The sequence below is a fragment of the Monodon monoceros genome, unplaced genomic scaffold (assembly GCF_005190385.1).
Source record: "Monodon monoceros isolate NGI ecotype Baffin Bay Population unplaced genomic scaffold, NGI_Narwhal_1 Super_Scaffold_13, whole genome shotgun sequence".
In the NCBI taxonomy this organism is placed as follows: domain Eukaryota; kingdom Metazoa; phylum Chordata; class Mammalia; order Artiodactyla; family Monodontidae; genus Monodon; species Monodon monoceros.
In genome coordinates, this window is record NW_021703769.1 from 84,374,824 (window position 1) to 84,400,910 (window position 26,087).

Here is a 26,087-nt window from a genome sequence, read left to right on the forward strand (position 1 = left end):
CTTTTTTTTTTTTTTTTTTTTTTTTGTGGTACGCGGGCCTCTCACTGTTGTGGCCTCTCCCGTTGCGGAGCACAGGCTCCGGACGCGCAGGCGCAGCGGCCATGGCTCACGGGCCCAGCCGCTCCGCGGCATGTGGGATCTTCCCGGACCGGGGCACGAACCCGCGTCCCCTGCATCAGCAGGCGGACTCTCAACCACTTCGCCACCAGGGAAGCCCCAGGTGAGGAAGCTTTTGATATCGGTCACTTCTGAGGTAAATGTGCATGTTGTTCACAGCCTCCTCAGGTGAGGAGGCACGTGGTGACTGGTCACGTGTGAGGAACACGTGCAATTCAGTTGTAGCCTCCTCAAGTGAGGAGAGCTGTGGTCTCGGTCGTATCTGAGGTGAAGGCGCCTGCTGTGACAGACTCCTCAGGTGAAGAAGCCGTTTATATCCGTCACGTCTGGGGTAAACGTGCACAGTCACAGCCTCCTCAAGTAGGAGACACAGCTGACTCGTCACGTGTGAGCTACTCCTGCAACACCGTAACAGCCTCGTCAGGTGAGGAGACGTACGGTGACTGTTCACGTCTGAGAGTCACGTGCGACGCTGTAACAGCTTCGTCAGGGGAAGAAGCGTTTGATAGCGGTCCCGTCTGAGGTACCCGTGGCTGCTGTCATGCCCTCCTCGAGTGAGGAGACACGTGGTGACCGGTCACTTCGGAAGGACACGTGTGTGTTGTCAGAGCCTCCTCAGGTGATGGGCCCCGTGGTGTCGGTGACATCTGAGCCACAACGGCACTGTCTCAGCCTGTGCGGGTGAGAGACTTTTGTTAAGGGGTCACGTCTGCGGGCACATCCGCTGCTGTCACCACCTTCACAGGCGCAGGGTTGTGTCGCATCCGTCACGTCTGGTGGACGGGTGTCTGGTGTCACACCACCTCAGGTGAGGGGACTCGTCTGAGCTGTCGTGTCTGAGGTACTCATGGCCGCTGTCACTGCCTCTGGTGAGGGGCGTGTGGTGAGCAGTCATGTCTTAGCTGCCACAGCCTCCTCGAGAGAGGACACACGTGGCGCCCGGCTACGCCGGAGGGACAGGTGCACTGCTGTCGCGGCCTCCCCGCTTGGAGGTGTGTGTGGCATTGGTCACGTGAGGTGCACGCGCATGCTGTCACACCACCTCGGAGGAGGGGACGTTGCTGGACTGTCACGTCTGAGGTACCCGTGCACCGATGTCACGGCTCCACCGGCGTGGCGGCACGCGGCATCAGCCATAGCTCGGGTATACGTGGCGACTGATCACGTCTGAGGGACACCGCGCGCTCCTGCAGTCTCCTCGGGGCTCGAAGGTTTTGCTCTCGGTCATGTCTGAGGTACACGTGCGCTGTTGCGTGAGCCTCCTCAGACGAGGGGGCGTGTGGTGAACCGTCACGGGTAAGGGACACGTATGCGCTGTCACAGCCTCGTCAGGTGAGGGGACATGCGGTGAGCACGCATGTCTCCGGTACAGGTGCCAGGCACTCGTGCCCCCTCAGGGGAAGGGCCTGGGGCATCAGTCGCGCGTGAGGTGCACAGTCCCCTCAGCGGAAGGAGCGGGTGCAGCGCTGTCACAGCTCCACCGCTGGCAGGGCGCGCGGTGACGCTCACGTCTGAGGCACGCACGCTTGGCTTTCACTGCCCTGACGGCGGAGGGCACGTGTGTCTGGGGGAGGCCGGCACTGGCCTCGGACGCGCCGGGGCAGGAGGGGCGCCCTGCTCGGGCCGGTGCTGCTCTGCCTGGTGGCGCTGGGGAAGGTGCCGCCGACCTCGGCTCGTGGAGCACGTTTTCCTCTCAACCGCGAACTGGAGAGAAGAGAATATTATTATTTGCGGGGACCACCCGGTGAATCCTGGAAATAGACTAAGTAATGAGTGTTTGATGCACCATGTTTGGACCTACCACGTGCCGGCTGTTTACTGAAGTTACCCTTTTGTTCTCCCACAGCCCTGTGAGGGGTTATGTCTCCTGTGAACTCCTGAGCTCGGGCCTTTCTGGAACGTTCCCCCTCCGGCTTTTGGCCCCTCTCCCTTCTCCTCAACCGTGCTCTTCCCTCCTTCCTCCCTCCATCTCCTCTTTGCTCTTAGGGGGCCTTGACACGGCAGTGAGAGGATTTTCTGGGTCCCTGAACAGTTTAATCAGATGTCATCGTCAACGGGAAGGACGCAAGGGAGGGGTGGCGGGGAGAGAAGGGGGCCTCTGCCAGGGTTGGCTCGGGTGCCCACTTCCCCAGGTCTCTGCTCAGGGTCACGCCCACCCATTCGTTCATCCGTCCACCCGACTGCTATTTACTGGGCATCTGCTGTAATTACTGGGCACAAAGCAGTGACTGAGACCAACAAACACCCCTGCGCTCACCGACCTATAGACCCACGGGGGGAAGACGATGAACAAAACCATAAGCTCAGTCTGCAGTCCCTTCGCTGGGGATACGCCCCACGGTCGCAGTGTGAAATGGCGCGGCGGGGGGAGGCCTTGCTGGGTCGGGCTCTGAAGGTGGCGAGGAGGGAGCCATCTGAGTACACTTGCACTTTATTTCACGTGATCTTAGGATGTGCTGCTGGTCAACCAGCTTGTCCACTGCAGCCACTGGGGACTGCCTCCCTCCTGCAGAAAACCGGCTGGGGGGCCTGTGAGGTCTGCTGGGGACCCTTTACCTTACTCTGTGGGTCAATCAGGGCTCTGGAGAAACAGAACCAGTAGGAGAGAGAAACACATACATGTATCTATTTGTCCATGTTTATGTACATGTGTTTATATATGTTTATGTGTATATAAACACATATATACACATTTATGTATATGTTTGCATGTATATGTATATATATGTATATATACACACACACATATACATACGCTCACACACAGATTTACTTTAAAGAATCGGGGCTGGTGAGTGTAAAATTCGTCAGGCAGGCCAGCAGGCTGGAAACTCAGGCAGGAGCTGATGCCACAGTCTCGAGGCAGAATTTTCTCTTCTCTGGGAAACCTGAGTTTTTGCTGGTAAGGCCTTTCAACTGGATGAGGCCCAGCCACACTATCCCAGATACTCTTTCCTTACCGTCAACTGATTGTAGATGTTCCTCTCACCTACCAAATACCTTCACGGTGGCACCTAGATTAGCATTTCATGGAATCACTGGGTACAGTGGCCTGGCCAAGCTGACACCTAAAATCGCCACCACACCACGTAACTCCATCTAGGCCCCCAGATAGTAACGCCTGGGGCTGCAGCTGCCGACATCCCTTCCCCCAAATCACGGTGCCTGGAAGCAGGTCAGATAACAGCCCCCAGTGCAGCCCAAGAGGACGTGCTCCAGCCTTTTGCATCTTCATCCTCTGGGACCGAGAGGGGACCACTTTCCTTTTTTCTGTCGTGCTCCAGCCTTTTGCATCTTCATCCTCTGGGACCGAGAGGGGACCACTTTCCTTTTTTCTGTTCTTTGTTTTGTTTTTTTTTTCTAAATTCATTTATTTTTGGCTGTGTTGGGTCTTCGTTGCTGCATGCGGGCTTTCTCTAGTTGTGGCGAGCGGGGGCTACTCTTTGTTGCGGTGCGCGGGCTTCTCATTGCGGTGGCCTCTCTTGTTGTGGAGCATGGGCTCTAGGCACGCAGGCTTCAGCATTTGTGGCGCACAGGCTCAGTAGCTGTGGCTCGCGGGCTCTAGAGCGCAGACTCAGCAGTCGTGGCGCACGGGCTTAGTTGCTCTGCGGCATGTGGGATCCTCCCGGACCAGGGCTCGAACCTGTGTCCCCTGAATTGGCAGGCAGATTCCCAACCACTGCGCCACCGGGGAAGGCTGAGGGGACCACTTTGGGCGGAGCTGGCTCAGCTCCCCTAGCAAGATCCTCCTCTCCTCCCTGAGGTCCTCCCAGACCCCCCGGCTGAATCCACAGCCCCCTCCGCCAGCTCCCCAGCACCCTGTTGCTATGTCTGTCATCCTGCTATCGTACTGGGTTGTACATAGTGGTTTGTGTCTCCTCCCAGTAGATCGACAGCTTAAGTCTTAGAGAGTATCTTGTTCATCTTTATGTCCTCAGGGCCTGGCACTGAGCTGGACACTTAAAACATTGATTTGTTATCAACTAATTGATTCATTAATAGACTCGCATTTACAGGCTACAGCTCAATATCTATACTTGGCTCTCGAAGGCCATACTCTCTGCCGATGCACATTATCTCTTTAAGAAAAAGGCGTTTTTCTTACTTTTAAATGTTGGAAGACTTTTGCAGTGAGATCAAGTAATCTCCAAATTGCTGCAGGCAGATGCAATAATATTAAGAGGTTCTTGGTTTGGCAAATAGCCTTTAAGTGAAATAAACGCTGCCTGTTTTAGCAACATGACATCAGATGTTTTCTCCACTTGCCTGAAAGTACACCTGCTAACATTTAACGAATGGGCTGAAATAGTAGCCAGCTTCACTGGCATTTTCCCCAAAGTCTCCATCGAGGTCCAGTTCGGTCATTTTTCTGAAGTGAGACTATGAGATAACCAGCTATTATATAAACAGCCTGCTCTTCTCAGAAGACAGGAATGTGAGAAGAGCTCTTTCTCCAGAGAGGAGCCTGGAGTCTGGGCTTTCTCTGACCATGCTTCTTGTCCCTGTGCCATGCGCCTGAGAGCAGACTCAGGGAGACTGAGCGCACGCCGGTGGAGAGCCGTGCGGGGCTAAAGTGCTCCCCACACGGCGGCCACTGCAGGCGCCTACAGACAGGCAGGGGGTATCGGTAGACCCCACGCCACTACTCGTGCCCCATTTCCGTGGCCCCCTGCGCCCCCCCCCAGTGTAGCCATAAGTCTAACTCAAAGGGGCATGGACTTTGGAGTCAGGCTCAGGTTGGGTCCTGCTCTCTGGGGATCAGGTACAATTTCTCTCGTCTCTGAGCCTCAGTTTTCACATCTATAGAATGGTCGTGATCGGCCCTGCTCCAGGGGACTACTGTAGGAGGCCCTGGTGCACCGGCTGTCATCAGAAAGCGTTAGCAGCTCTCAGCAGCGCTGCCGTGACCGTGGCGCGCCTGGTCCCTCCCGCACCTTGAGGGCCTTGGTTTCCCGCTGCTTGGCCAGAGCATGTGGGCCTCCCCTCTGGCCAGGGCCACCTCGTGCGGCTCCGCGGCCCTGCCCGAGTCCCCAACCCCGTCGGCCTCCACCGGCTCCTTGGCCCTCTCAGGGGGCCTGTCCCTGTGTGCGCTCCCAGCTGCAGCCACAACAGAGGGGTCAGGGGTCAGAGCTCAGGCCACGCCCGGGGAGCCTGGGGAGCCCTGGCATCCTCCTGTCTCAGAGTCCCTATTGGTCCCAGCTGGTCTACTGGCCGGCGTGGGCATGAAAACGGGGCAGAATTGGGTCTGCTACCTGGTGCCTTCTATGCTTACGAAGAACAAGAATTCATGAGCAAAACTGGAAGGAAGTAAGGAATTGGTAAACATTTGTGGCAGGATGGCCGAGTGACAAAGTGCCCGCCCTGCCTCCAATCCGACCCACCCAGGACCGTCTGGGTGACGGGGGCCGCCTGCCGCGTAAACGCTCCTCCGTCCCCTCAGCTGTAAACCTTGGAGACAGCAGCACAGCTGGGGCTCCATGAGGACGGGCTGGGAGGACCCAGCTCAGGGCGACACCTCCAAAGGTGCACGCAGGGCGCCCGACCGAACCTAAACTATAACGAGGGTCATGTGGAAACTGCAAGGAAGGAGGACCCAGAGGGAGAGAGGGCTGGGAGCAGCGGGTGGGATGGAGGGAGCACTTCCTTTATTAGAATTCCTCTAGTTCGGTGCCCTGCTGTTTGCGTGATTAAGTAAATAAACAGGAAGGAAGGAGGCGGGGGGAGAAATGGGGGAGGTCTGGCGAAGAAATGGACTCAAGTCCCAGCGCTGCGGCCTGTAAGCGGAGAGGACACGTGTCCTAGGTTGTCCACTGGCAGCCCAGCATGGTTGTTAACAGCGCCCCCTCACCCTGTGGTGCTCCTGGTCTGGGGGACAAAGTGCACGGCCAGCTCCTCTGCAGGCAGTCAGTCACTCACAGTAGGTATGAACCGCAAGTGCGCGCGGAATGGTAGAAAGACCCTGGCCGAGTGGACGCACAACCTCGGGCAAACCCACATCCCCTCTGACCTCAACATCCTCGCTGTAAAATGGGGTTGACCCTAACCTGCCAGGGCTGGCCCTGGACTCTACCTGTAGAAGGAGGTCGAAGGGGCCTGGGAGCCTCTCCCACTGGCCCAGATTAGCCACAGGCCAGGAGAGCAGGGCAGCGAGGGTGCCCTTGGCTGAAGTCCCCTTGGGGACCCACCGGCAGTAGAGGGAGGCTGGACAGTAGCAGAAAAAGGAGCTCCCCACCCCAGGGTCCCCAGGTCCTGCTGGCCTCCCCGGCCCATCCCTGGGAGGGTGGGCGCACTCACTCTGCCACGGTCAGCAGGTAGTGGGACACGTCCACATGCAGCTCGATGCTGGTGTTCTCCAGCTCCGCCAGGCTGCGTCACAGCTCTAGCTGCTCCCTGAAGCCCCCGATGAGCTGCACCCAGATCTCGTTCATCTGCAGGCGGCTGTCCTCCTCTGTGTCGGGCGGAGGGATGGCGGCTGGGGACAGGAAGAGAGCCAGCCGCACCGGGAGCAGTGCCACCTAGGCCAGGGTTGAATCCATGCTTGCCTGGCCACACAGGATCGGGTCCAAGGACAGGCTTTATATACAGTGTATGGATGGGTGGGTAATGGATGGAGGATGGATGGATGGGTGGATGGGTGGATACTTGAATGGTTAATTTAGAGGGATTTAGACTCTCTGTTTGCCCGTTTTGCGTTTGGGTTGCATGGATTTGAGTCTCAGGAATCCAAGGACGAATTGGGCTGGGCTAGCTGTCTCAGCTCTGACCTCACTTCCTCAGGGGAACCTTCCTAGACTCTCAGTCTGGGTCCATCTGCCACTTACTCTGAAAACATCCTACCTTCACCTCGGCAGTCTTCTTCGTGTCGATAATTTGGTAACATTTCGTGGTAAATGTTCAACACCTGCCTTTCCTACTGGAATGTAAGTTCCACGAATATAAGTCTTTTTGTTTCCCGTGATCAGTTCCTACCTAACATCTATCCAGTGATTAATCGATGGTTTTCCCTGCTTGTCCCAGTAGATATCTCCACTCTGGTCACATGCAGCTGGTTCCCCTGACTTTGAGGGCAGTGGTCAAGGGATTCCTTTTCCCTAAACATGAAGCCATCTGGGATTGGTTAAATAAAATATGATGTGTCCAGATGGCCGAATCATTGCAGTCACTAAAACAAGGCTTTTGGGGAACACATGATATCCTAGGAAATGCTCATAAAGGAATGATCCTGGCAGAGCCATGGACACAAGCGGCCCACTGCTGCCCTGGGCTTGCCATAGCAGGACCCAAGGGAAGCCCCTCATGCCCTCAGGGCTCACCATGAGACCCTCATCCCCTCCATGACGCTGCCCACCTCCTCAGACCACCAAGGCCAGTCCCAATAACTAATAGGCCAGCAGGATGAGAGCCATTATGGCATGCATCTCTGTTGACCCCTGACCCCAAAGAAGCCCAAGCTTCCCGGTCATCACCTAGCTCTATAGATGCTCTACAACAATGCCATCTTCCACTCCCACCAGCCCGAAGCCCTCTGCTGGCGCCATGGGACTCAGTGTGGCATCACCAGCAACCACTCTTCTTTGAAATTTTCCTTCACCCTCTTGCTCCAGCAGAAACCTGAGCCCCAGGTCTACCACAGAGAAATAGGCACCCATGTGCGCAAGGAGTTTATGTGACTGGAAAGCCCCAAAGGGGACAGGATAAGCAGACTCCAGTATGGACATCCTATGGAACACTTTGCAGCTGTTACAGACATGAGGGAGCCCCGTCTCTGCAGATGGACGGCCTCCAAGACACATCGATGGCTGAGAAAAACAAGTTAAAGAATAACAGCTAGAGTCTGAAATCATTTATACAAAAACCCAAAGCCACCCCACCATACACATACACACACACCACATACCTCTCTGGATACATTTATGTCTACGGCACTGCACAGGAAAAGATCCAAGAAGGAATACTTCAAAATGATAGCAGTGACCTCAAGGAACTGGAAAAAGAAGAACACGCTAAACCCAAAGTTGCCAGAAGGAAGGTGATGGATAACAAAGATGAGAGCAGAAATCCATGAAAACAGCAGGAGAGACCAACACAATTAAGATCACAAAGATGAGAGCAGAAATCCATGAAAACAACAGGAAAGACCAACACAATTAAGATCAACAAAATTGAGGGCTGGTGTTTTGAAAAGATAAACAAAATTGACAAACCTTTAGCTAGACTTACTAAGAAAAAACAAAAAGAGAGAAGATGCAAATAAATAAAATTATAAATGACAGAGGAGACATCACGACTGGTACCACAGAAATACAAAGGCTCATAAGATTAGTATGATCGATTCTATGCCAACAAATCGGTTAATCTAGAAGAAATGGATAAATTACTAGAAACATATGACCTACCAAGCCTTTATCATGAAGAAACAGAAAATCTAAACAGACCAATAATGAGCAAGGTGATTAAATCAGTAATCGAAGCCCTCCCAACAAAGAAAAGCCCAGGGGTGAATTCCACCAAACCTTCAAAGAAGAATTAACACCGATTCTCAGACTCTTCCAAAAAATTGAAGAGAAGGGAACACTCGCAAACTCGTTTCACGAGGCCAGCATTACCCTGATACCAAAGCCGGACAAGGACACCAAGAAAAGAAAACTACAGGTCAATGTCCCTGTTGAACATAGATGAAAATATTCTCATTAAAATACTAGCAACCCAAAATCCATGGCACACTGAAAGCTCATACACCATGATCAAGTGGAATTTATCTCTGGGATGCAAGGATGGTTCCACGTATGCAAATCAGTAATTGTGGTACACCATATTAATATTATGAAAGACAACCATATGATCATCTCAATAATACAGGAAAAGTATTTGACAAAATCCTACATCTTTCATGGTAAAAAATTAACAGTAATGTGTTTGTATCACCAGAGAGCCAATAGGTGTTCAACTTTCCGACAATCTAAGCGATGTCAGAAATCTCTTTTGTTTTGTTTTGTTTTTTTTTGCGGTACGCGGGCCTCTCATTGTCGTGGCCTCTCCCGTTGCGGAGCACAGGCTCCGGACGTGCAGGCGCAGCGGCCATGGCTCACGGGCCCAGCCGCTCCGCAGCATGTGGGATCTTCCCAGACCAGGGCACGAACCCGTGTCCCCTGCATTGGCAGGCGGACTCTCAACCACTGCGCCACCAGGGAAGCCCTGTTAATATTTTTTAAGGTGTGGAAATGATACTGTAGTCATGTGTTTGTAAAGAGCCTTTATTCTTTAGGGATTATAGGCTGAAATACTTATGAATGAAATGATATAATGACTGAAATTTGCTTCAAGATAATAGGCTGAGGGAAGTGCGTGGGAAGAAACAAGGCCTGGAGAGTGGGTGACGAGGGCTCGCTTTACTGCTCTTCCTCCTTCTGTGAGTACTGGAGAATCCTCGTAACAAAAGTGTGAGCGCTTTCTACTTCCCTCCTCTACGTGGTGTCCACAGTTGACCACTGTGGTCACTCCTGGCCTCCTCCTCAACTCCTGTCATGGTCTCCACACAAAACCCCAGCCGTGGAGAATCCCCCACCTGCCCTGTGAGTAGTCTCACTTCCACTTCTCGAATACACAGCTCAAGGGGGCTCCTGGCACATTGCTGTCCGGCTCAAGGTCTCCTTGGCCTCCCGTTACAGTCAGGATAAACCCAGGCCCCTGTTCAACGTCTTCCAGCCTCAGCTCCCACCATGCACCTCTCCTCAGGTGCCAGCCACATGGGCGGCCCTCTGCTCCCTGAACTCATCAAACCCACTCCCACCCCAGGGCCTTTGCATGTGCAGTTCCTCTGCTGGACGACTCTGAACCAGGTCTGTGTATGGCTCGTTCCCTCCCTGCATCTCCAACACTGATATGCACCTGTTACATAGTAGGTACTCATTAAATGTGTGACATTGCCTGATCCCAACCCCCAACTTTTTTTTTTTAATTTATTTTTGGCTGTGTTGGGTCTTTGTTGCGTGCAGGCTTTCTCTAGTTGTGGAGAGTGGGGGCTACTCTTCATTGCGGTGCGTGGGCTTCTCATTGCGGTGGCTTCTCTTGTTACAGAGCACAGGCTCTAGGCGCACGGGCTTCAGTACTTGTGGTGCGTGGGCTCAGTAGTTGTGGCTCCTGGGTTCTGGAGTGCAGGCTCAGTAGTTGTGACGCATGGGCTTGGTTGCTCCGTGGCATGTGGGATCCTCCCGGATCAGGGCTCGAACCCGTGTCCCCTGCACTGGCGGGTGGATTCTTAACCACCGCGCCACCAGGGAAGTCCCCCCAGCTCCCAGTTTTGCTGTGCATGTGTGTACGGATTTATTTAAGAGACTGGAAGGAAATAGCTAAATCTAACAATGGTATCTCCAAGTTGTGGGATTATGAGTGAGTTCTATTTTCTTCTTACACTTTGCAGCATACTCCAAGTTTTGAATGATAAACACATATTACTATAACAATCAGGAAACGTTTTGAATATGATGTATTTACACATCTAATACAGGAACACGTTTTGGTGATAAAAATTCGAATAATACATCAAGACTTGATCATCTATCTGATTGCCCTCCCCCCAACCCCAGTCCCCCACCCACACGTAACTACTGCTATCATTTTGATATGTGCCCTTCCGGATCTTTCTCTGTGCAGTTTTGTACATATAACTGTATCTAATGAGATATGTGGGTTTCCTGGTGGGTAGATTATATCAGGCTATGCCTGCTATGCTTTAACTTGCTTTTCTCATCTAGCAACGGTCTTGGAGGCTGCCCATCTGCACAGATGGGTCTGCCCCATTCTCTGTAGCACCTGCAGGGTGATCCATAGGAGGGACCCACCAGTTAGCTTGTCCCATCCCCTTTGATGGGCATGTGAGCACATGCGTCTCCTGGTAGATTTGGGGGAAGTTGCTGGGCACAGAACACATACACTTAGAGTTTGAAAAGATGCAGGTAAAACAGACTCCAAAGAGAAGTGTTAATTTAGACTCCCGATAATAGTGGTTAAGGCTGCCTTCCATACTTTATTTTATATTATCCATTTAATGCTACGTGACATTTTAATTTTAGCCAGTCCAATAAGTGAAAATTGTTTCAATTTGTATCTCTGTTTCCTAATGCAATTGAGAATCTTTTCCTAGGTTTATGGCCACTAGAAACTCTCCGAATTGCCTATTCATTTCCTCACCCTCATTTTTAAATTGGGCTGTTGGTTCTTTCTTATTGATTTTCAAAAATCCTTTATTTACTATGCCAAAACTTATCTTAATAAGCCAAAAGAACGTGTGTGTGTGTGTGTGTGTGTGTGTACATATGTTTACTTGTCTTCGTTACAGATATTTTTTTATGGGCACCTTTTAAACTTACTGATTAATTTTAGGGTAAAACTATGGTGTGCTCTACCCCAAAAGGAGGCCTAGATCAAACCGATTTGGGGAGAAGGGAGGGATGGAGAGAAGCTGCCTAGCGGGCATGGGTTTCACGTTGGGGTGGAAACGTTTCAGAACAAGACAGAAACAGCGGCTGCCCAACACGGTGGATGTGCTGAACGAAGGGTTTGCTTTAAGATGGTGAATTTTATGTTGTGTGAGTTTTGCCTCAATGCACTTTTTTGGAAGACCCTAGACGCTAACATTAGGGGAAGCTGGGAACTCTGTAGTATCTTTGCCAATTTTTCTAAATTTAAAATTATTCCAAAATGAAAAGATTAAAAAAAAAAACTGATTTGGGAGGAAAAAAAAATAGGCAGCAAGAAGAAAAGCTGAAGAAAGATAAGAAGGAAGAGATTAGAAGAGAGCAGAGAGACGGCTGCTCCCTGAGGCCACGGGGGACTTCCCTGGTGGCCACTGGTTAACCTAGGATCCCACATCCCACAGGACAACTAAACCCGCGCGCCACATCTACTGAGCCTGCACTCTACAACTAGAGAGAAGCCCGTGTGCCACGACGAAAGACCCCGCGTGCGGCAACTAAGACCCGACGCAGCCAAAAAAATAAATACATAAAATATGTTTTAAAAAAAGGCCAGGCCGGGCTCGGCGGTCGCCCCGGGTGGGGTGCTCAATGCAGACACCGCTCCAGGAAGGGCAGGAGGGCGCAGTGGGCCTCTGGTGTCCCGGATGGCCCAGCAGCAGGAGGCACTGCGTGCGTGTACGGCCCTACCTTGAGCATCCCGGCCGCTGGGATGCTTCTCTTCTCCTTCCCCTGCTTCTCCACCTTGGCCTCGGGGTGCTTCATCTGCCTGCCCAGGTCGGAGATGACGTCCGCGTACTGCGCGATGTGGTAGGACACGTTCAGCAGGTTGCGCTTGACCTGGTGGCGGGACGCGGCCAAGGTCAGGGCCAGCTGGCTGCCCCGCGAAGGACGCCTGTCACCCAATGGATTTATGCCAGAAAGACGCAAGCACGTTTCGTCAGGAAAATGTAAATCAGTGCTATTCCGTCTTAAAAGGGAAGGAGATTCTGACACCTGATGCAACATGGGTGGACATGATGAAAAGTGAAATAAGCCAGAAGCAGAAGGACAAACACCGTATGATCCACATGTGTGGTCCCTGGGAGAGTCAGGGTCACAGAAACAGGAAGTAGGGGGTGGGGCCAGGAGTGGGGGAGGGGAGGGAGTCGGTGTTTAACCGGGGCAGAGTCTCAGTTTGGGAAGATGAAAGTTCTGGAGACGGGCAGTGGGGATGGTCGCACAAAAATGTGAATGTGCTCAATGCCACCGAACTGGGCCGTTTAAAATGGTTCAAGGGGTGAATTTTATGTTATGTATATTTTGCCACAAAAAACCCAAAATTCAAACAATCCACGAAGAGGTTTTTGAAAACCCTCCCCGTGGGTAACCACTGCTACCATTTTGGTGTGTGCCCTTCCGAATCTTTCTCTGTGCGGTTTTATACATATACAGGTATCTAGAGAGATACACATGGGGAGTTTTGGGGGTGTGGGTTCAGCTCTGGGGGGTTTACGTAAATTATATCAGACTGTAGCTGCTGTACTTTTACTTGCTTTTCTGGTCCAACGATGTGTCTTAGAGGCTGTCCGTCTGCACAGATGGGTCTACCCCATTGTCTGTAACAGCTGCAGAGCGGGGCCGGAACAGGGACACAGCAGGCAGCTGTCCCCTCCTCTTCAACGGGCACTTTGGGGCTTTCCTGTGACACAACTTCCCTGAGCACGTGGGTCTGAGTTTCTCTTTGGTAGATGCGGAAGGTGACATTGCTGGCCGCAGGGCGCACGCACTTAAGTTTCACCAGATGTGCACACTGGCCCTCAGTCTGCACAGACACGCTCTCTTTAGCGCTCGGAGCTCAGCTCCCTTGCAGGAGTCAGTCGCCCTTGGTGGAAGACCCCTCTAAACTCGGCCTTCTCTGTGACTGTTCCTTGCGGCGCCCTGTGGCTTTCGTTTAGAGCACTTGCCACAGTTGGAAATGAAACACTCACCTGTGTGGGTTCTTGTCTCCTAGCTGCCTTCTCCTCTGCTAAGCTCGGGGCTCGTGCGGGAGCAGAAGCTCTGATGATGCTGGCGCTAATGCTGGTGATGGTTTCATGGTGGCGCCTCGCTCAGAGCTGGACATCGGGAAGGGCTCATCCCTTGTCTGTCGACAAATGGTAACCGTGATAATAAAATAACACCTATCATATGTTGGCCACTACTCACTCCTGTGCTAAGTCGCTAATGTGCATTATCTCATTGAGTGTCACACAGCCTTAAGAGATGAATCCTTGGGCTTCCCTGGTGGCGCAGTGGTTGAGAGTCCGCCTGCCGATGCAGGGGACATGGGTTCGTGCCCCGGTCCGGGAGGATCCCACGTGCCGCGGAGCGGCTGGGCCCGTGAGCCGTGCCCGCTGAGCCTGCGCGTCCGGAGCCTGTGCTCCGCAACGGGAGAGGTCACGGCGGTGAGAGGCCCGCGTACCGCAAAAAAAAAAAAAAAAAAAAAAAGAGAGATGAATCCTTTACACTGAGTACAGCCGTGTAGACAGAACAGCATGGCAGTGTGAGGCATGGGCTCTGGAGCCAGGCTCCCTGGGCCCCAACACCAGCTCTGACCCTGCTGTGGTAGGTTAGAGAAGTTGCTTTATCTCTCTGTGCTTCAGCTGCCCACTCCGTAAGATGGGATAATAGTAGGACCTACCTCCTAGGGAGCCAGTTGCTGAGAATTAAGTAAATCAGATCCCAGTGAGAGCTTACAGTGGTGCCAGGCAGAGACAAGTCCTTTCCCTGAAACCTGTGAATGTGGCCTTATTTGGAAAAAAGGGTCTCTGCAGATGTAATTAAGGATTTGAGATGAGATCATCCCAGATTAGGGAGGGCCCTCAAATCAATGCCAACTGCCCTCATAAAAGAGGAGAAAGAGAGGAGCACAAGGAGGAAGGGAAGGCGGAGCAGAGATTGGAGGGGTGTGGCCACAAGCCAAGCGCCAGGAGCCGTGCAAGCTGGGAGGGACCCTCCCCTAGAGCCTCTGGAGGGAGAGCTGTAGGACTCAGTGAGCAGGCGGGAGAGTAACAGAGGGAGCGGGTGAGGGAAGGTGGGAGGGCGCGGCTCACCGTCCTCTTGATGTTCTTGGTTCTACGTGTATAGCAGGGTGTCCGCGCCTCCCTGCTCGGTACACGTATAGCAGGGTGTCCACACCTCCCTGCTCGGTATGTGTATAGCAGGGTGGTCCGCGCCTCCCTGAAGTGCGTGCTGGCTGGGCTGATGTGGGCAGTCATCACCGTCTGGCTGTTCCCTCCCAGGGCATCCTTCTCAGTGGAAGGCGCGAGCTGGGGATGGTGGGAACCAGGGTTCCCACCTGCCCGGGGGCGCCATCCCTCCGCTACCTGTCCCGGGCTCCTCTGGACCAGCCCATCTGGGGTTCCTGCTCCAAACCCTGAGAAGGGCAGCTGAGGCTGGACCAAGGGGTCAATGCTCAGGGAGGTGACGCACAGGCTGAGATGGACCTGCTGTAGGCCCGCCCCATCCTACTTCCACTCTGATGCAGGTAGATTAGACCGAGAGGCCAAACTCACAGAGCCATTTATTTGTTGCTTTGCCTATCTGTTTACCTATACCCTGCCTTGCTGTAGAATAGAGGTGACAGCATTCAGCTCAGTATGAAGAGGAATTTTCTCAGACCATCTGTGATGAGACAGGCAGCCTTGGTGAGGTAGTGAGCTTCCTGTCCCTGGGAGTGTGCAAGCATGGGCTGGACCACACTCAGAGGGATGGAGGGGGATTCGAGCAGTGACTAGAGATGATTTCTCCAGATAAAGCAGAGATTTTCCTGCTTTCAGGGGTTTCTGGAAGGGCCCTTAGGCCCAGGTAAATCCTGAAAGATGCAGTCAGATGCTGCAGCCACGCCTGTCTCTGGCCAGGGGCTCATACCTTCAGCAGGTGCGCCTGAGTTTGCTGTCCCGGGAGTTCACATGCTGCGCCTGGCTGCCACCCTTCTCGCTGAGTGCGTTGACGCAGTTGCCCAGCGCCAGCAGGGAGCTGTTGATGGGGGCGCCCTCCTTCATCCTCTTGCCTCGGTTCTGGGTCTGAGTGAGAAGAAGCCAGCTGACGGGGAGGTGGTCCTCCCCCCCCCCCCACCTCGCCACCCCCCCACCCCAGGCCCCAGGGGGAGGGGACTGAGGTCCAGAGGATGCGATAACCCCACCCCACCCTGGGAGGCTCAGGGTGGACGCCCTGACTACACTCCCACAGCCCAGGGACTGGAGACAGAAACGACACCAGATTCTGCAGTGGAATACCACACAGCCAGGAAAGGGGGTGAGGTAGAGCTGTTTACCAATGTTGAAAAGATGCTCTCTGTGAAGTGAGATGAAAAAGGGCTCAGACAGATGCCTGGGCAGAACAGTTCCCTTTTTATGATAAAAATACGAACGCATGTGTTTTCGCGAGAACGTCCCCCCACGCCGAAGCTTTCTTGTCTTCCCAGTCTCAGCCTAGCGGTCCTCCTGGGGGCCCCTCACCCCACGGGGGTACATGCTACCCTGTATATTTCCTTCAAGTTGCTTAGCTCTCTCGGCAACTACCTTGCTCTTGTATGCGTTTGTTGTTTCCCTAACTGCTCCCCACAGAACCTAAGCTCCATGACGGAGCTGTCATCTTGGTTGGCCATCTGTCCCCAGAGCCTGGACACCAGCAGGCGTCTGGCCCACAGTGTGGCTGGATGTCTGAGCACTGAACAAATGTATAAAGATGCCTGCAGGGGCCTTAGGAGGACACACGCCAAACTGCCACTGGGATGACTGCCTCTCAGTGCAGGCGTTGTGGGGACTTTAAATTTCTTCCTTTGGCTTAACCATATTTTCCATATTTTCTGCACTGATTTGGTTACATTTGAAATCAGCAAGGAAAATAACGTTTTCTCTTTAAGGGACATGGGTTTTAGAGCCAGTTTGGAGCATGGCTTGAGAACGGCTTAAATGACATCTCAGACAGGTCTCCCAGCCTGTCTCAGTCTCCTTATTTGTCAAAAGAGGCAGTTGCTGTGGTCATGGTGAGGATTTGGCGGGCAACGTGTGTAAGAGGCCAGCTCAGAGATGGGCCCACAGAAGCGAGCAGCTCAGAGATGGGCCCACAGAAGCGAGCAGCGAACGTGAGCTGCTACTTTCACTGAGTGGGAGCTGCCGGCATGACCCAGGCCATGGCAGCTGCTCACGTGTCACGTGTCTGTGCCCCAGAATTCGGGGGTTTTCTCAGAGGCCTTGTGCCCTGGAACAAACTCTTCTGTGAGTGATTTTCTATGAAGAAATGACAGACTGTGATAGCCAACCAGACCTGAAGACAGCCCGCTAGGCCACCTGAGTATACAGCTTAAAAACCAAGGCCCAGAGAGGGACAGGGGCCTGACCAAAGGCAGACAGCTATTTGGAGCAGAGGGAGAACAAGAACCTAGGGCCTGAACCCCTGTCCAATGGCCTCCCCAAGAGCTAAGATCTGAGGAGGCTGGTCTCCACCTTGCTCCCCTGAGCACATGGCCAAGTCCAGCTGGCACGGGCAGACTCCCAGGGCTCCATCTCACTCGGCTTGGTCTACATGAAACTGTCTGTACCCACATCTGTCTGTGTATGAACCATGTCTTTTATTTTCTGCATCCTAATGTTTTGTCATCTTGGGGCCCTGCTGCCCCTCCCAGGGTTGCCAGTTCCTTCTGATAACAAACAAGTCACCCGTGAGCACACCTTTCAAAAGCAAACCAGCCAACCCAGAGCCCTCACCCCACCCCCTCCTCCTTGGGGCTCCCACACTCTGGGCCACTGTCTACCTGCCCTCATCACCCAGGGCAGGAACCAGACAACCAGGGATGGGCCCTGTGCCCCAGAGCCTGCTGGAATTATTCAAACTGGCCAGTGTTCAGCCTGCCTTCCCATGGAAGTCACGAGAGAGGCTCTGGCCCGTGTCTTCCCCTTGTTCCCTCTGCCTCCAGACCAACCCTGGTGCTTCCCCGTGTGGCCCGGCCTGGCTTCTCCTGCCCCCTCCTCTTGGGACCTGTGAGTAGCAAGCTATCTCTTCAATGGCAGTCATCTTCTGATCTGCTGGCCTCACTGTACCTCAAATTTCATACCATATTAACACAATACATTGAACCTGTTGGCCTCTGGGCCAGCTGGCCAGGCTCTGCTCCTTTCAGCAGCCCAGGCACCCAGGGCAGGGCCAGGTGCAGGGCAGGTGAATGAATGAGTGACTGAATGAAGCAATGCAATGACTGACAAACCCCCAGGACTCACAGCGTAGCCTGCAAACTGGAGGACAAATGTCATCAGTGAAAGGCACGGACCTGGGCCAGATCCCTCCAGGTCCAAAGGCCGGATCCACCCGATACCTTTGTGCAGGCGCAATCACACCACCCCGAGTCTCAGCCGGGCATTTGTAAACCAGGCACGAGGCCGCCTACCCTCCAGGTGTCGGGGGCTTAGGTGGATGATGAACACGAAGTGCCTGGCGCATTAGAGGGACGTGAGAATGTCCCTTGTTGATACTATTACTGCTGTTCTGACTTGGCCTCCATCAGGCACCTTCTCTGTTCCTGGCGCTGGGCTGGGTCCTGTCCGCAAAGACTGCTCCGGCCCCTGGGGCCACGGTGAGCACAAGCCTCACTCCCAGCCGCAGGTGCGACAAGAACAGCGAGCCAGGGGCGCGGGCGCAGGAGGCAGGTCCTGGGAGGGCATCCTGACAGCCACCCCCGCCACGCTGCTCCCTCCAGCCACCAAACTCCTGATGACCTTTCAGGCTCAGCCCTGAGGCCCCACCCTCCTCTGGGCTCCACAGCCTCTGTGTGACCCCGAATCTCAAGGCACAGGCCTCCCCGTGCTGTAATTACCAGCTACACATCTGTCTCCCGCCCGCCCCCAGAGGCTCTGAGCCCCCCAAGGGTGAGGGTCTGGGGCTCGCTCATCTTCGTGTCCCTGGTGCCCGGGAGAGCCTGCCACACAGGAAGCCCTCCATAAATACTGGCTCCGCGGGAGTGACCCCCAATACCTGCTGAGAATTCACTCACTCAGCAGACGTGTAGCGGGCACCTCCCCTCGACCGGGTGCTGTCCTAGGTGCTGGAGACAGTGTGCAACAAGGACAGACAGGGTCCTGCTCCCAGACTAAAGGGCAGATGGACACAAGGCGAGTAACGGAGATGAAGAGGACAGGAACCTGAGACGCCAGCTCCGAGCCCGCCAGGTCCACCATGGAGAGCCTCCCAATGTGCACTTCCTCTGCCACGTCTGTGCCGTGGCTGCGCCGGTGCACAGTGACCTGTAGCATGGCGTGGGAGTGGGACGACATCTTGCTGGTGGCGGTGGACTCCTGTGTGCGCTGCCAGTTGCCTCTGGTGAGGAGCTGCATGGTCTGAGGACAGAGGCAGAAGCGGGCAGACAGTCAAGGGCCCCTGAGTGGCCACACGCTCCCTGAAGAACAAGAGAAGGAGACGTGCCCTCCCGAGCTCCTTAGGGCAGCTCTTCCCCAGCTGGGATGCTGATGGCAGAACCGCATCCAGTGGAAGCAATTTCTGGTTTGTGGCATGAAGAGATTAATTAGTCGAGTCAACTAATCCAGCAGGAATGGCAGATTGTTGACACTTATAGCACCACTTCTGCCTCCTCTACCCATGGCAGACATCACCAATGGATTACCCATCTCTAACCCACCGAGCCCTTTTCCATATGGAACTCCAGGCAGTTGTACAGATTTGCTGGAGTTGGCGGGTGGCCTGAAATCCACTTGTGCGCAAGCAGCTGTGGAAATCAAGCCAGTGAGCCTCTGCTGGGCACCTACTGTGTGCCAGGCATGCTAGGACCACAGAGCATTGTGGAGAGAGACTCATATGGTTGTTGTTATTAAAGAATAGGCAAGAAGTCTCCCCTCCTGCACCTGGATCCCATGAGGGACGGTGCTAAGGGCAGGTGGCCTCATGCCTACGCCAGCATGGCTAGAGCACACGGTTATCCAGGGCCTGGGGGCCGAGGAGTCCATGCTGTTCAGAGGCAACTGGGAGCCTCTGAAATGTTCTGAGCAGACGGAAGGCCCACCCCAAGGGCTGCACAGAGAGAGACTGGAGGGAGAGAGAAAGACAGAGGGCTGCAGAAATGTTTACAGCTTGCCCTCGTTATGGGAGCCAGACTTAGGATCAAGATGGCAAACGGATTTCAGACCTGAAGCCGACTCTGACTGCGACTGCCTGGAGTGCTGCCAAAAAAGAATCCCCACCTGCGTCTGGATGCAGAGGGAAGAGTGCGTGATCCATTGGTGATGTCTGCCCTGAGCACAGGTGAGGAGAGTGGGGACGTGGTGCAGAAGTCTGCTGTTCCTTTAGCTCGAAAGCAGCTTTGGAGCCGTGTGTCTGGCTCCGCTCTGTGAGCACTGGTGAGCGTGGCTGCCGTGGAGGAGCCACAGGTCCCTCCGTGGGCCCCCGTGACCCTCACCTCCTGGGTGTTTGAGGTGGAGACCTCCGTGATGCCTGCAATCTGGATGCTGCCCCTAGAATCTTTCCGCAGGTCCAGAAACCCTGAGGACGGGTTCAGGAGGTCCCAGATCACTTCGTTATAAATCTGGGATGAGACAGAAACACTGAAAGCAGTAGGTCTGATGCAAAAGAAGTACAGGGGCTTACCTATCACTGGGGCTTTGCATCTCCAGAGAAGTCTGGGATGCCCTGAGGTTTCCCACAGGCTGGGGGGCCCTTGGGGTAACAGGTGGGGTTTTGCACTCATGATCAGGCCCGTTTTGCAGACAGGGCAGCCGAGGGGGTGGGCGGCTCACCTCAAGGTAAGACATGGACACGCTGCAGTCCGTGCTGTCATGGGTCTCCTCGATGGCCTGGAAGAGGTCAGTGAGCCATCTGCAGGTAGATGCCGGGCCCCGCATCCATGCACAGCATCGTGTGGGTCTTGCTGGCACCTGCGGGAGGCACGGGATGCCCACCAAAGCAGGGCTCCTGATCTGGGCTCCGGCCCCCTCGGAGCCTGGTCACACCTGCCGCCTGTACTGTGCAAACCGCCCTGGCTGCTCTGACATGCTCAGTTTCCATTTTGGAAACAAGAACAAAAAAAATCCTGTCTGAACAGCCTGATGGCTACTCTGGGGAAGAAAACCTGGGCAGGGAAAGCGGGAGGATACAAAGCGAAGATGCAGACAGTATCAGAGGAGGGAGGCCCAAGAGATGTCTGCACTTCTCTCCAAATTCGCTTTAAGGTGTTCGTGTTGTTCTCATAATAGGAGAATTAACGTACGTGTTAAGCTTTCTAAGCAGTCCCGCTTCATGGGGTCCTCACCTCCTCCTTCCCGGTTCGCCCTGTAGGAGGGACCAGATGGCCCTCTTCCTTTGCTAGAGCATAGCACACAGCAGGTGCTCCCTGATGTTTGTTGAATGAAAGAAAGAAAGAATGAATGCCATAAACAAGCTGTGACTTCGGACCAGGCTTCTCAGGGCCTCAGTTTCCCCACCTGTATAGGGAGGGGATTAAGGCCCGTCCAGCTCTGACCCTCTGTGATTCTAGTTTTCAGGCAGAGAGGTAGCTTAGCTTCGCGAGTGTTTGCTGACCCCAACTTGTAACTGCAGAGGAGAAATCTGCGGTTTTCATGGGCAGAAAAGTGTAGGCTTGGGTTGAGTTCCACACTCACTCCTACCAGCTGTGTAACCTTGGGGAAGTCCCTTTGCCTCTCTGAGGCTCAGTTTTCTCATCTGTGACAGGGGGATCGTTCTACCTGCCTTTCAGGGCTGTTGAAAGAACCAAAGGAACCAACGGATGCAGAGGGACCAGTGCAAGGCCAGCACATATGAGGTGCATTGTGCTGTTAGGAAGAGCTCCGCTGCCACCAACCTCATTCCCTCCGGGGGACACCGGCCTTTGGCAGCACCTGAGGGGCCGTGGGCAAACACCGTCGCGTTGTATCCAGAAATGACGCCTTCCACTAGTGCTGGGGGGTGGCAAGGTACACGTCTTCCTGCGGACAGACGGAAGGAAGACAGGCAAATGCACACTCCGACCAGAGTTGGGCACCTGGCTGTCTGGAGAGGACAGGTGTGTGGTGCCTGCAAACGCCCTGCTCCCTCTGGACACGGACAGGGACCTCCACGGTGGCAGCCAGCACAGCCACGGCACGAGCCCCACCCCAGTCCTGCAGCCGCCTGGACCACGCCGAGCCCCACGGTGAGACCACGGTGAGGGAGGATCGCACGAGAATGTAAGTGATAACTCCCACCATGAGGCCTGACAGGTTTGGTACCAAACAGGTATGAGTCCTTTCCAGGGCTTCTGCATGAATTGAGAGAAATCAAAAAGAATGCAAAGGACTGGAAAGTAGTGACGGGGTTGGGGAATCCGGGAAGGGCATTATGACTCCTCTTACGGGACAAAACTAGGACCAGGGAGTGAAAGTTTCGGGCTGGCGGAATTTCATTTAGGGCAGCAGTACGTAGCGGTAGGAGTGTGTGGGTAGTGAGCTCCCTGTCCACAGGGGTATTCAAGGAAGGACACCTCCAGGGCTGGTGTCTGAGGGCATGGGTGTCTGGCTGGACTGGAGAGAAAGGACAGTCCCCCTTCCTCTGCCTTCCCTGAACCCCCTCTGGGCCTGCTCTTCATCTCACTTAACTGTCCCAAAAGCCCTGGCTGGTGACACAAGCCAGAAGCATCTGAGCCCTGGTTGGACAGACTCCAAAGCTGGTGCTCCTTTCGTCCAGCCTTGGACTTACACTGTCTGGGACCTTGTCCTGGTTCTGCAGCTCTCTAGCTGTGTGACCTCAGGTCAGTTGCTGACCTCCTTAAGCCAGCACCTCACCTGTAAAGTGGGGATAATATCACCGTGTATTTTACAGAGTTGCTGTGACGCTTGGAAGACAAGGCGTGACAAGCACTTAAGCACAGCACTTGGCATGCAATAGCTGCTCAATAATTGACGATGACCTGGTCCTTCTACTTCCGACACCATTAAGATCTCGGCAATAGAAGAAACCTGTCTGCTCAGAGAGCTGGGCCTGTTTCCCTGGCTGGAGTGTGAGCCCCTGTGGGCAGGGAGTGTGTTCTAGCCCCGTGGTAGACAGGACACGGCTTTGTTGGATGGATGGGTGGGTGGACAGACGGACACATGGACACACAGAGGAATAAATGAGGATGCGTGTAAAGCCCGGGCAACTGGCGGCCCCCGGCATCCATGGAAGGGGTCTGCTACCTGTCCCTGGAGTGACCCAGAGCACCAACTTCCTCGTTTATCAGGGAGACCCCATGAGACGTCACGGATGAGGTCACCTGGCCGCCAAGTCCTCCCACATGAGGACACCCTTGGCGGGCCTGGCCCAGCGGAGCCGTGGGGTGGTGGGTAGGGCCGGGCACCTGGGAGGTGTGCTGGTCGAACACGATGTCGAAGATGAAGGTCTTCTCCCGGGACCGGTGTGTGTGCAGTGTGTCCTCAGGGTCCTCGCCGGGGTCCATGAGCACCACCGTCTAGGAGCAGTGAGAGGCAGGGCTCGGAGGAGGGGCCGCTGACAGAATCAGGGCGGAGGGAGGACCCCAGGCCTGGCCTCTACCCTCAGAGGCATCCAGGGGCTCGGCCCGGACCTGGGAAGAGCTGCAGGCCTCTGCGCTCATCCCCAGGCAGCCTCTCCACTTCCATCTGAGGGTGCAGCATCTCCTGGCCGCTGCACCCCCAAAGCCTTGACTGTGAGCCCCCAGGCCGGCTGGGCTCTGCTTCCGGTCCTCACATACCGGCGCCCAACCAACGCCGAATCCCTCGGCCCCGCCTGGACGGCAGCCCGGATGCCCCTGAACAGCCGGCCGGGGCGCTGAGGGCTGCGTGAAGAGCCCCGCCGGCCACAGCGCCCTGAGTAGCACCTGCAGGTGGGCAAGGGGCTCTGCGGAGGGCAAAACACCTAGCCAGAGGCCTGCTACCGCGATATCTGCACGTGGCCCTAGGGATATGCCTTTCCCACCCGACTACCTCTTGCTCATGGGGCCGTGCCACCCAAAGGAAAGGGGAGAGCGGAGGGGGGGGAGGTGCAGGTACCTGGAGGGGGCAGGACCCGTCCAGCTCTGCAGCTCTGCGCTGTCTCTCTGAGCGCCTTGGGTGCCCCCTCCTCAGGGCCTCTCCTTTCTCACATAAATATGTAATTATACAGTAAGGTGTACAAGCTCCTCTGGGGACTGGGTTCAGAAGAGCCTTTCCCAGGGGGCAGGGGCAGGGCAGCTGGAGACTAGTGGAGCTGTTTACTCTGGTGCGGGGCCTGGGGTGCACCAGGGAGTCTTAGGGGCAGGACTGGGCCCAGCAAGAGCCCCACCACCTGGCCACCCGCCCATTCCACCCAGGGCTGCCAGAGCTCCCTGGGAGGAGGTCAGCCCCCCCCCCCACGATGGGCGACGTGCCAAGAATTGGGGACTGATGAGATGACTTTGAGAGCCGCTATGGATTCCAGCAAATTATTTGCCTGAACAGTTATTCCAAGGGCACTGCCTGCTTCCTCTAACTTGTGTCGTTTGAATGAGTGAGGTGCACACAGTTTCAAGACTTGTCAGCCTGTGGGACAGCAGCCACTGCCCCACCCCTGCTGCCCCGACGCCTGTGGCTGACATTCAGGCTGTGACCGCCCTGTCTGTTCAGAACACGGGCCCCTACGTCCCCGGCCCCTACGTCCCGCCTCCCAGTGCAGTCACGTCACAAATTTAGTTAGAGCCGCGCCGTCTCCACGTTAAGACTATCTATGTAAACGCTCTTCAGAGCTCGGCCAAATCCCTTCCTGCAAAACCTTGTTCCCCTCAGTGTAACAAGCGTCCTAACAGGTTTTACTCGCTTAGGTCTCCATGAACTCAGCACTAATCCACACCAGCCTCTTTGCCCACGCCCCTTGGCACGTTTACACACCCCAGACGTCCTGTCCACTCATCATCCTGCAGTGTCGCCCCCGAGCTCCTCCCCTGGCACCCCCGTCCCGCGAGCCGGGGTCCTTTGCCCTGGAGCGCAAACGCACATCCTGGGTAAAGCTGCCTCTCTAGTGACAAGTGGGGAAATGCAATTCAATTTTCTTTTACCCCAATTTGGCATTTGTGCTGGCGAGTGACGACCACGGGCAACAACACTTCTGCGCTGAGAGCTCAGCTTCTGAGCCTGTTCCCAAGGAGCAGGAATCCTTGGCGATGTGACGGCGTGACGGCATGCCGTCGGGGTCCTGCAGGGGCCCTCTCCCAACTGCACACCTAGCCCCCACCTGCTGGGGCGCCCGCGCCCCCTCCCGCTCCGGCCCGCCACTCCCTAGAGACCGCCGATCTCCCCCCCCCACCCGCCCCCCGTGCGCCAGGCTGCTCAAACGTGTCGTCAGTGACCGCCTCTGTCCGTTCCATTCTTCTCCGTGCTCTCAGCTCCCCGACATTATACTTTCTCTCTTGCTCGACGCCCACACTCCACCCCACCCCCACGAGGGAGGGAGCTGGGGCCGTGGGGGGCAGGCCCTTGAGTCCCCCCTCCCCCCGGCTCCACCCCAGGGTCTGGAACGTGCCGGCCACTGTGAGCACTGATGTTTTCCGCAAGGGAGGGAGGGAGGGAGGCGATCGCACGCGGGCGAGCTCCGCGACCGGTGACACAGCCCCACCCGGTCCCCGCCTTGTGGACGATGACGGAGGCCCCTTCCTCGCGGTCTGTGTCGCTGAGCGGGCGGGTCCGAAGCGCCACCTGCTGGCGGGACACCGCGGCAGCTGCCTCCCAGTCCTCCCAGGTCAAGGAGACCCCGGCCCAACCTCCCGCTCACCTCCCAAGAGCCTCCCACTCCTGGGGAAGCAGTTAAGGCCGCTGAACCCCCAGGCCCCACCGGGTGCTGACTTCCGGTTCACAGCCCACGATGGTGCTGAGAGGAGCACTGTGATCAGGCCACCCTCTTTAGTCTGAACTGGGGAGACTGAGGCACAGAGAGGTGAAGTAACTTGCCCAAGGTCACACAGCGGCTAAGGAGTCCTACCATCTCACCCCGGCTCCTTTACCCCACCACCCGAGGGACCCAAACCTTCACGCAGGCTGTGAGCACTTTCAGAGCAAAAGTTGGTTTTCTGAGTAGAAAATCCCTGGGCTCTTGTTTCCCATCATTCTCTGCCCCACCTCCAGCCCAGTTCTAAGGGAGTCCCACAGGAGACCCTCTGGGATGGCGCCGACCCAGGCCTCGAATCCTCCTTAGTCACTGAGCTGTGAGCCGCCAGCAAGCCAGCACAATGCTTCCGGGCCTCTGCTTTCTCGTCTGTAAGATGGGAAAGTTCCTCCTGGTAGAAACGGTAGCTTACGGTTCTCCCTGAACGGGGACGGGGTTACGACAGGGTCTCTCTGTAACCAGCCTACAGGTCAAGGGCGAGTGCCGAGCCTCTGCTCACCCGTCTAATGGGCTGAGCTTCCACGTCACCCAGGAGACAGGCCTCGGGGGACCTGATGGGGCCAGGGTAGGGGGCGTCTACACCACTGCATCTGGGGGTTGTGGCCTAGGCCCTGAGCTCCCTGGGGAGTGAGATTCAGAGGGCAAGGG

At 55.3% G+C, this 26,087-nt stretch overlaps 1 protein-coding gene across 1 annotated transcript; it reads right to left on the reverse strand.

Annotated features, from left to right (window-relative positions):
• Positions 1-2,420: 2,420 nt before the first annotated feature.
• Positions 2,421-24,740, reverse strand: LOC114894346 (kinesin-like protein KIF19). The gene is given in 18 exon segments (XM_029220875.1): positions 2,421-2,623; positions 4,606-4,721; positions 5,052-5,214; positions 6,166-6,389; positions 6,493-6,632; positions 12,282-12,431; positions 14,666-14,687; positions 14,751-14,863; positions 15,470-15,637; positions 18,752-18,946; positions 20,020-20,145; positions 20,357-20,431; positions 20,433-20,494; positions 21,455-21,520; positions 21,523-21,541; positions 22,927-23,037; positions 23,295-23,424; positions 24,616-24,740. Coding segments are annotated over 18 exon segments (2,208 nt in total).
• Between the last annotated feature and the right edge of the window lie 1,347 nt (positions 24,741-26,087).